At 38.1% G+C, this 11,214-nt stretch overlaps 1 protein-coding gene across 3 annotated transcripts in view; it reads right to left on the reverse strand.

The window, feature by feature from the left end:
* The window catches only part of LOC106470253 (DNA oxidative demethylase ALKBH2-like), a 32,353-nt gene that overhangs the window by 7,683 nt on the left and 13,456 nt on the right, over positions 1 to 11,214 (reverse strand). For all 3 annotated transcript variants that reach the window (XM_013930797.2, XM_022398851.1, XM_022398850.1), the window contains one exon: positions 3,171 to 3,313. In XM_013930797.2, the coding sequence (XP_013786251.1) occupies positions 3,171 to 3,313 (143 nt within the window). The remainder of the gene's footprint in view (positions 1 to 3,170; positions 3,314 to 11,214) is intronic.

The raw sequence follows: 11,214 nt of genomic DNA on the forward strand, positions 1-11,214 counted from the left end.
AATCCACGAACAAGGAAGGCAAATGTCCCTTGACTCAATTAAAGTTATTAGGAGCAGATGCAATGCCAAAGGGAAAGGCATGGACCTGGAAGACCCAATCCCAATGAACAAAACAAAGAGAAGATCTAAAGGACGGGGCAATTGAAATATGTAAAAAGGTGGCCAAAACATCAACCATGGTCTTACTGTGTTGGTGAAAAAAAAAAAAACAGAGGGAGAGAAAATAAACCCTCCATATGGAGCCAAAGGGATGATAAAATGCTTGAGAGATGGTGGGTTCCCAGTCTTCAACAGGTGCATGAAAAAAAAAAGAGTAATAACCAAGTGTAGGGGAAAATACCCTCTTGATGGCATTCTTGACCAAGAGATCTGAGACCACATCCTCGAGACACTGAAGATAAAGGGGAACAGAGAAAGGAGGAAATGAAATAGAAAAGGGGAGAAGGTAAAAAGAAATGGAGAAATAGTCTGTGAGTAAGAACCTGAATAACCCACCAATCAGACGAAAATAAGGACCAAAGGCTGATGAAGAGAGAGATGGGCTCCCACACGGACAGACCTGACAGGGTAGTCATTGCCGAGATAAACGATGACCCTGACATCAGGAAGTAGGAGAAGGAGAAATAGAAGAGGGTTGGGAAACTGGAATGGGAAGGGGAGATGTGGATTCAGCAGGAACTGAATGGCAAGATTGAGAAAGACACAAAACCATAGCAGAAAATTAGGACTGATGCCAGGCCTCCTCAGCCCAGGTCTCCAGTGAGTCAGAAACATCCCCAATGACCTCTAAGTGAAGAAATGAAGCCTGACAAAGATCACAGAGATAAGAAAAGCATCTCATTCCAACACGTCCCAACATCAGAAGAACCAAGTGGGATAGAGCATAAGTGTGGACCAATGTGGTGAAATGAAGAAAACAAACCTCCTGAGCACAATGAAGTAACTCAGACATAAGGTGAAGTGACAAGATGTAATACAGGAAGGTGGTAGAAAAGAGATGAAGGCACAAAAACTGGGCACTAGAAAGGGAAATAGAAGTTAAGGGGTCCACCCTTTAAGCAAATAAAAAAAATTCCAAAGGCTAGGAATCGAGAAACAGAAACAAAGAATGGCTGTAAACCACTACAAAAAGTCAAGTAGATGAGACATGTTAGTATGGGTGTGTCTGCAAGGACCCTGGTGTCAGGTGAAGGGGATAAGACATTGTAATCTTGAGTATAGGTTTCATGTAAAGCACAGGAGGAATCAGAAAACTAAAGGAAGAGAAAAAAGAAAAGAAAATATCTACAAATTTATGTCAAGGATGATATTACAAGAGTGAGAACTGTCCTCCACAGATAAAGCTGTGCTTAGAACAAACCTTGGTGGGGGAGATAGCAGTCAAATTATCATCATCCTGATCATGTTCAAATTGGGAAAAAGGAATGTCAGCCAAATGGATGGGAAGAGGAGGCAAAATGTGCATGGAGGAACCCAAAACACATTGAACAATGGCTGTCACATTTCCCAATGACAATGAGCCCCCAGAAGGCATGCTCAGATGAAACAGACTGCAGAAAACACACCAAGGATCTAAAACAAACCATATTACAAAGAGGATATAAAGATCCCAATATTGACAGACAGATCAAAAAGGCTAACAACATTCAGCAGAAAAACAATCTAAAACAGAGTAATATTAAAATTTCAAATAGAATTCCTTTTATTATTACCTACCACTTTAAACTCAGAAACATTTCACGAATTCTAAAGAAACATCTACAACTTAACAATTGCCTTAAACAGATATTTCCTGAAGTTCCCATTGTCTCCTTCTGGAAAAGCAGAAAGCACAAAAGTGATTTACATCCCACCAAAAAATGTATGTCATTTATGCAATACAGCTCATTGTCAAACCTGCAAGTTCAGAAAAACTAATTTTCTGACAAGCACAACCAAAGAAACTAAAATATCCAAAGAAATCACTTTTTGAACACAAAACATCATTTACCTTATACAGTGCAAAAAATGCAATCACCAATATGTAGGACATATACAAACAATTCTTAGAGAACATTTTAACAATCATAAATCTTCTATTAACACCAAAAAAGATCTCTCTGTTGCTCAACACTTTAACCAACCTGGTCATTCCATTAGCAATGTTACTCTGATTGGCAATGAAACAGGATTCAAAAGTAAACCTGATAGAGATATAAAATAAGCTTATTGGATTGTTAATCTAAACACTCTTCAAAATTGTGGAATAAATTTGGATCCTGGAATCAGTGATCTCCGATCATTGGTTTCATATCTGTCAGAAAAATAATTTTTATTCTTTGCTTATTGCATGAACCCTACTTTTTCTAAAACTTACTATCTATTTATGATAATTATCAATACCTGTTTGTTATTTGTTTTGTTTTGAATTTTGCGCAAAGCTACATGAGGGCTATCTGCACTAGCCGTCCCTAATTTAGCAGTGTAAGAGTAGAGGGAAGGCAGCTAGTCATCACCACCCACCGCCAACTCTTGGGCTACTCTTTTACCAACGAATAGTGGAATTGACTGTCACATTATAATGCCCCACGGCTGAAAGGGCGAGCATGTTTGGTGTGACGGGGATTCGAACCCGCGACCCGCAGATTGCAATTCAAGCGCCCTAACCACCTGACCATGCCAGGCCCACATACCTGTTTGTATAAATTCACTAGCTTAAGATCTATTTTTCAATCAGTCTCCAGGCATCACCTTTATTTTACTTAAACACTTAAGTATAGTTTTATCTCTTTCTTTTTCAACCATTTCTAAAGCAAAATATCCCTAACACCTTTTTTGCATAACACCCTCATTGTACCAGAAATGGAACACACTTACAACAGTACATGGAAAAATATACTATACATTCCCTGGAAGACCAGATGACCTTCATGATGTCACTCAACTCCCTTTATATATCACTCAATCGATTACACCACCATTTCCAGTTTGCCCCTGAAGAAGAAAGGTCCATCTTTTGAAGGAGCTCGGGCTATAGGGTTGTTATCATTTTTGAATAATGATAAGTATATCAAGCTTATAAAGACATTTAAAAGTTTTCCATAAATGATAAGACAATAATTTTGGTATTTACTTATTTTAGAGGCCAGATAAATTTACTTGTTTAAAAGAAACAATAAAAATATTCTCACCTGTTGATTAACACAAAGTTATAAGTATGATCAGTTAGCTTGGTTACAACATCTCTTAGTTCCAGCATCAATGGTGTCCAAGGTAAAGCAGGAATGGAATTGCCAGAGAACTTATATGACAAACCAGGGTCTCCATAGGATACCTAAACAGAGAAGGGATTATTAATTTAGCATGATAACAATTTAACAAGACATCACAATAACATTGTTCATTCTCTATCAGATTGGACATCACAGTAAAACTGTTCATTATAATGGACACCACATGCAAGACATCAAATTGACTCTTTTGATGATCTGCTAGGCTGGACACTTCATGCAAAAAAATCACAATAAGACTATCTATGCTCTGCCAGACTGGAAGCCCCATGCAACTAATCAAAATATGAATGTTTATGCTCTGCCAAACTGGATACCAAAACTGTTTATGCCAGACTGAATATAACATGATGTCTAGTAAATGACTAATATTTTTACAGAGGATTTGTTTCTTGTATATCTAGCTGAAAATATTACCTCTGGTATTGAAGGAAAAACCTCTTGGCAATGGTTTGCAATATATGTTTAGCTGACATGTAGTCTTCTCACTGGAAACCCATGTGGGGTCATTAACAAAAATTTGATTAAAAAATATTATTATTTATATGGCGTTTAGGTTATCTTAAATGCAACATGAACATACCTTTATAAAGGTTATTGAAGAATATGTAGCATTGATGCTACTAAATGATTATTCAGAGGACAAGCTGTTTCAATAATGTAATTTTTCTCTCATCAGCAAATTGTAACGGTCTAACATTCTTGTCAAAACTTACAATTTTTGGTAATGAGATAGAAGAATACAAAATTATTATCAGTCTTACTATGATGACATATTACATAAAAAAACAACTAAAAAACCATGCTATACAAGCCAAGGCCTTATACACAGAAGATAATATGCATGTCTTTGGAAAACAGCCTCAGACAGTGAACCAATTCAGCAATCATTACTAGTATGAAGAACAAATCTGAAAAACTTACATGTAACACAACAGTTTGAAGTTTCCAAATTTTATTAGTTATAATTTTCCTACACTGAAAATGTATTTCTGATAGTACTTGCCTCTACTCACATAATAGCTTTTCTTGTTCAATGCTGCCCTCTATATGCACAATTTTTGCTCACCACTAGTCTTGATACTCCCACCTACCCCCATGTGCTTACAGGTGGTACAGATGCACTGCAGCATGCAAATAAATATGTGACAGCCCTCCACCAATAGGAATGCAACACACTGTCCTGGCACAGCTGACTCCCTCTATACTGTAGAACCCAATCTTCACTTCGAGATTAGGCAAAAAAGAAGCACCAGAAGTGGGGAGAACAGGTGGGAAGCGGGAAGTATCTATCGGAAATACATTTTCAGTGTAGGAAAATTATAACTTCTAATACAATACCTTACCTCTACTCACATAATAGCTATAAAACCATAATGAACTGGTGGAGGGACCAGTGCAAAATTTACCTAGATGAGTACCATTCGAAATGTGTCCGAAGTGAGCCCATGGAGTGTGAAACCTCAAAGTAAGTGGACACACCCATGGAAGGCCACACCACACCTGTACCAGGTGAAGATACATGTTGCTATGTTGGGTGGAATGGATGCACATCCAATGCATAACTAGATGCACCAAATGGTGTAGAGTGGCTAGTGTGCATCAGTCAGTATTTGGTGAGTCAACTTCAGTTCAAAAATATGGTATTTTTGGGTATTTTTCATCTGGTCTGCAGTAGGAGGAAGGTCCCAACCATTTTCACGTCAAGACTAGGAAGCAGAAGGGAAAAACAGCTTCTGTAACACTATCCAGACCCAGAACTCAACCAATACTAGGCCACCTGGGAACCTGACATCCAGGTGATGGTAGGAAAGGGGAATGCAACATGGTGGATCAACTCCAGTCTAAAACCTGGCAGCATTAGGAAGTTATTGTTCAGTCCACAGAAGGAGGAGGGTCCCTAATAGCCACATGTGTGAGGACTTATGTTGGCTGGTCCTGCTCTAATAAAACACCAGACCACATAGAAATCAACATCCAGGGAGCAGTAGGATGAGGGATCCCAGCTGGAGGGGTGAACTGTATGTGGTGGATCATCTCCAGTCAAAACAAAGGCTGTGCTGGGAATTTTTCATCTGTTCCAAAGTAGGATGATGGTTCACACCATGTACAAAACACCATTGCACTACTCTCAATTGAGTGGAATACAGCACATCCAGGAGAATGCCACCATGATCCATCACCTCAGCAGTTAGGAGCTGGTAAGTGGCGATGACTCCCGTACTCCACTTGAAGGGGGGGGGGATAATGCGGTGGGAGTCCAAAGGAACACACCAGAAAAAATGCAGTGGAGGACAACAAAACCTTATTTTTAAAAACAGGTCAGTCCCAATTTGTTCAACCAATTTGTTCCTGACACTGCTTTACCCATAATAGTCCACAAGTTGGTACAGTTTGGGATGGACTTTAATTATGAAGCAAAACACCATAAGGAAACCTCTATCAGTCATGTGGAACACCCCATCTCAACAGTGAGCATTATAGACCTCAACTCTTTTGCAAGGGGCTGATATATGACATATCAGCTGGACTGGGGAAGGACATTTATGCAGCAATACATATGGTAACTCTGAGATATTCTCACAAAACCTGGTAATATTTTGTTAAAGATGATAAGTATCTTGTACTCAAAAATGACATTATTTTAATTACAAAAATATATTATTTATCTATAGTAGTTATTTGCACTTAAACTCTGAGTGCAAGGTGATTTTCATTTTAAGCATAAAAATACTTTTCTTCATCTTATAGTTACATATTTCATTTGCATAACCACATGATATGCCAGCATGGATGATCTCCCCCAATGGGCAATGGAAGTGAGCAGTCAGGGAGAGGTTGGAATGATGGGTCTGGTATGAGGATACCTGGAAAAGACAATGGGAATTGGAAGACAAGGAAGAATAAGCCAATCAAGTAAGTTGGTGAGTCCAATTTCTCAGGCAGAGGAAGGGTTCCAATGGAGAAACAGGTGGGAATGGGAACCATGGAAGGAAGCCTTGCAGGCAACATAACACCAGAGAGCATAAACAGGAACATGTGAGCATGACCCAAAGAAATGAAGGCTTTCATGGAAGCCTAAGTCCCCAAAAGAGCTAGAACCTCGAGTGCATTAAGAAAAGGAGAGAGTTGAGTTTGAGAACTAATAACTCCATCGATCTCAACCAAAGAGGAAAAGGTTGGGCCTGATTGAGATAAAAGTTGAAGAACACTCCCAAAAGGATGAAGTATTGGGTTGGGATGAGAAATAACTTTTCCAATTCGACTAGGCAACTAACATGAGCAACCTCTTGGAAAAGTAAATGTGTATGCATGTGAGATGTTTGTTTCGATGGAGCTAAAAGCAGCCAGTCATCTATAAGATGGTGAAACTGCAGACTGTGAAAATGAAGAACATGGGTAAAATCCGTGACCACCCAACAGAATATGTAGGATGTGGAAGCCAGATCAAACAGAAGAGTGTGGAATTGATATACTCAACCTTAGTGGACAAAATGAAGGTAATGTCTGGATGTCTGGGAAATAGGGATGTGAAGGTAAGCATCTGAGACATCTAACTTTGTCCTCCAAAGACCTGGAGTAAATGCCTACCAAAGAGTGAGAAAAGACTCCATGGTGCAACAAGGAAGGTTGATTGAATGATTGAGACTGGATATATCTAGGACAGGATGCCAGCAACCTGTCTTCATGGGAGCTATGAACAACCATAAAAAGAATTCCAGAGAAACTAGTCACCAAGACCCAGAAAAGAGAGATAGGCAAAGGAGAGGAAGGAGGAGGGCAAGATACAGAATGGGATTAAGCGAAAGCTGCAAAAAACAACAGACCAAGGAGGAAAGGGAGGAGTGTTGACAAGCAACCTCCATCCTAGACTTCAATAAACCGACTTGCATAAACATGGATCCAGATGGTCACATAAATAAGTAGTGGGCAGGCACACATGAGCTAAAAGTGCATCCCTACCCAGGAAAGCCCAACAACAGAGAAGCCAAGTTTGTAGGGAAAGGGCAGAGGAAGACAAGCATGCCAACATGACAAACAGGAAGGAGAATCCACTGAAAACCCCTTAGGGGAATGGTGTATAACCTCGAATAGGAAATGGATAGAGGAGAGGTAATGCAGGAGGGTGGTGAGGGTCAAATGGAGACAGGAAAACTGGGCCTGGGAAAATCTCACAGCAGCATCAAGGTCATACTCCCACAACTGAATCAAAGACTCTAGGTTCTGTGAACTTTCAAAAGAAAATTTCAAATGATAATACACTAATGCATAGAAATCAGAGGCATGAAGAGGATGAAGCTGCTGATCCCAGAATATAATGGTACTGTAAACTGATCAGTATGAAGCCTGATATATGGAGAGGGCAGGAAAACAAGGTAATCCAAGGAAGGAGTGGCATGCAGGAGGGAAGGAGAGAAATCATAAGACACAGGGGATACAAACAAAATGTGACATATCTGGGACACCATATCAAAGAAGGTGGAAGAAGGTCTTGGAGTGTCCACAAGTGTGACCCATGGCAAAAGGAGGTGGGAACAGGCTATTCAAATCCTTGTCATCCTGACCAGGTTCTCCAGGAAAAAAATGGGATATCTGGTCTTTGGTAAGGAGACACAGCAGGCCTCCTGATGGATTCCAACTTGCAGTGAACTAAGACCAAAAGAGTGTAGCCCAAAGCCTGGGAAACTACAGGTTGAAATTCAATAGCAATAGTAACAACAGTAATGATTGTTGTAACTTGAAATTGTAAATTCATAATTCAAACCAAGAGCTAGAATTTTCAGATACACCTACAGTATCAAGTTGATGTAGAGAAGAAAAATTAATAAGCTCGAAAAAAAATGAATTGTTCCACAAAATTAAAAAAAAAATTGAAGCAAATACTAGTGAAAATTAGATCCATCTGCACTCTAGTATGCCAAATCAAGAAGTGGAGAAGGGGTTCTACAGTATAGAGGGAGTCAGCTATGCAAGGAGGGTGTGTTGCACTACTCCTATTGGTAGAGAGCTGTTGCAAGCTACAGCATAGCTGTACCTCATATAAACACATGGGGATAGGTGGAAGTATAAAGGCTAGTGGCAAGCAAATATCGAGCATACAGAAGGCAGCACTGAATGAGTGTATGTGTGTATGATTTATAGCAAAGCTACATTGGGCTATCTTCTGTGTCCCCCAATGGGAATCAAACCCCTGATTTTAACATTGTAAATCCGTAGACTTACCATTGTCCTACCAGGGGACCACTAAACAAGGAAAGGTATTATATGAGCAGAGATAAGGTATCATATCAGAATAAACTTTTTTCTTGACATAAAGGATAAACTCCTACCAGTATCGAAGTCACTGTCATGGTTAGTACCCTATGTGATCATCTAAGTCTAATTACTAATTAGCTACTTTTCTCTATCATACACTAACTAGATGATAGCATAGATTTTAGGTGTTAACCTCCTGCCACCTTTAGAGAAGTCCTGAGTACAACTTTATATGATGGTAAAAGCTGATTCAATCCTAGATCTTTTTATAAAGGCAGGTGTGCTCAAGCAATCATTCTCTTCCAAAGGCTAAACAAAAGATTAAAGCACGTCAGATTAGCTAAAATAAACTTTACAATACCCCCATCTCTTTCTCTAAATCTGCAAAATTCCTAGGCATAAACTATCAACCCTAAACTAACATGGCACACACATTTCAACGAAATCAGTAAGAATATTAAAACCAGAATAGCATACCTTCAAAAAATAAGCCATCACACTCATGGATGCAGACCAAGGATGATAATGTACATTTACAAGATATTTATCAGACCTCCAAAACAGAGTAATACGTCTTGCCCACCACCCTCTCTCACTACACACCAGCATGCTATGTAGAAAAACACACTTCACTACATACAGTACAAGAATGCATATCTAAACTTGCCACTAAATACTACAAAAAAGCCACCTACCAAAATTCACTCACGGCTGAATTTCATAAAATTGCTGCTACCTCCAAACCATGGTGTAAATATCTATTCCCACACAACGTGAAACACAACATCCCTAACACACCACCATGATCTGTAAGAGTAAGAAGAGAATATTATATTTTATCTATAATTATTTCACTTGTCAGTCTCTTTTCAGATCTTCATCTCTTCAATAGCTCTTCACTTGGGCACTAGCCGGGCATTCTTTCGGTCCCGACTAGTGAAAGAGGGATTTCTCGGGGCATTCCCATTTCCCCCCACACCAATCTCTTAGGCATTGGATCTACAGATCCCAGCCATAGCACTTGGGTCCATTGATCCCTGCCAGGCCCTGTAAAGGCCCGTTTGCTTCAGTTTGTTTCAATACATTGTCAACAACTGATTTCGACTTGTTTCTTCTACAAAAACAAACTGCCTCTGCTACACCTTAACCTTCACTTCCGCCCATTTGCCTCATCATTATCTGCGTGTATGGATGTATGTATGTATATATATATTATTATTATTATTTATTTATTTTATTTTTTTCGCCCACTTGGCCCATTAGCATGATGATCTCTCATCCTGCTTCTCACATATTTGGACTTGAATCAACTAGCTATTTCTATTCTTTCATTAGGAGTGTCTAATTTTCTGGCTTAACACATACACTAGGCTGACTTTATCAGTTAGATAGATGTATAAGGCTTCTTTTATTTTGCTTGTGTGATTCATATCTCATTATTTTAGTATTAATGAATTTATTGTATTGTATTCTCTGGTATGATGGGCCACTGCAGACAGACTAGTATTACAGAGTTTTGAATGTATATTATGCTTTCTGTTAGTCTGTTTCCACATTGTACTGGAACCCACATTCACAACAGATGTTGTAAATGATGTTCATACTTTCTTTTGGGCCTTTCAATATAATTTATGGGGAGTAAGTAAATAAAAACAAAAATTAATAATTACACATGGGTAATCAAATAGGCTATTAACCATGACAACGACTGAAATTTCATTAACACACCCTTACTGTATCTAAATAACTGAACAGAAATCAAGTACAGTTGAATCTTTCATCTTACCCAAAGTTGGATACAAGTGATCATTGAAACATAAACATGACTTTAAATTAAATAAACTTTTAGCTGTTGCATAGAGGCTTATAGAACGGCTTTTTTTTTTTTCAAGTACAAACTTTCAGCTCATAGCTCCATCTCTTGACCAATTTCAGATCTAATTACAGGTGCAGCTATTGAGGATTCCATCTTGTTTACATACTAAAGTAGAAATAGTAACAGTTACTAAGACAGTGGTTTCACACGAGATAATTATAAAACTCATTAGAATATCTAAAAATTTCTAACACTTATACACAATGTTAAACCATTAAAAATATCTTGTTTGAATAAAAACTATTATATCACTTATATTCTAAACTATTAAAACCATCCTGTCTGTATAACAAATGTCACATGACTTATACACTATAATTATCCATTAAAAGCATCCTGTCAATATAGAAAACATCACATCACTTATACACAATAAACATCATTAAAACATCCTGTCTGTATAACCAAATGCCACATCACAAATACAGTATACTCATCTATTAAAGACATCCTGTTAGTATAGAAAACATCACATCACTTATATAGGATACTCACCCATTAAAAACATTGTCTGTATTAACAAGTGTCATACTGGTATATTTGGAAAGTTTAACCACTTACATAAGCATGATGATTGCTACCCAATTCTGAGCATTTAATAAGATCCTTAAGTTTCTTTAATATTCTGTTTTCATAGGCATAAACTGATTTGAAATTATTTAAAATATATTTTAATAAAATAGATTAAGAACTGTTATGAAACCAAAACCACAATTAAACTTTAATGTTTACAATTTTTTGTTGATTAAACACACCACGAGTAAAAACCTACTTGTTTTCTGGGAATTGTATGCCATTTTCCAAAAATCTGCA

Source organism: Limulus polyphemus, unplaced genomic scaffold (assembly GCF_000517525.1).
Source record: "Limulus polyphemus unplaced genomic scaffold, Limulus_polyphemus-2.1.2 Scaffold3907, whole genome shotgun sequence".
Taxonomy (NCBI): Eukaryota; Metazoa; Arthropoda; class Merostomata; order Xiphosura; family Limulidae; genus Limulus; species Limulus polyphemus.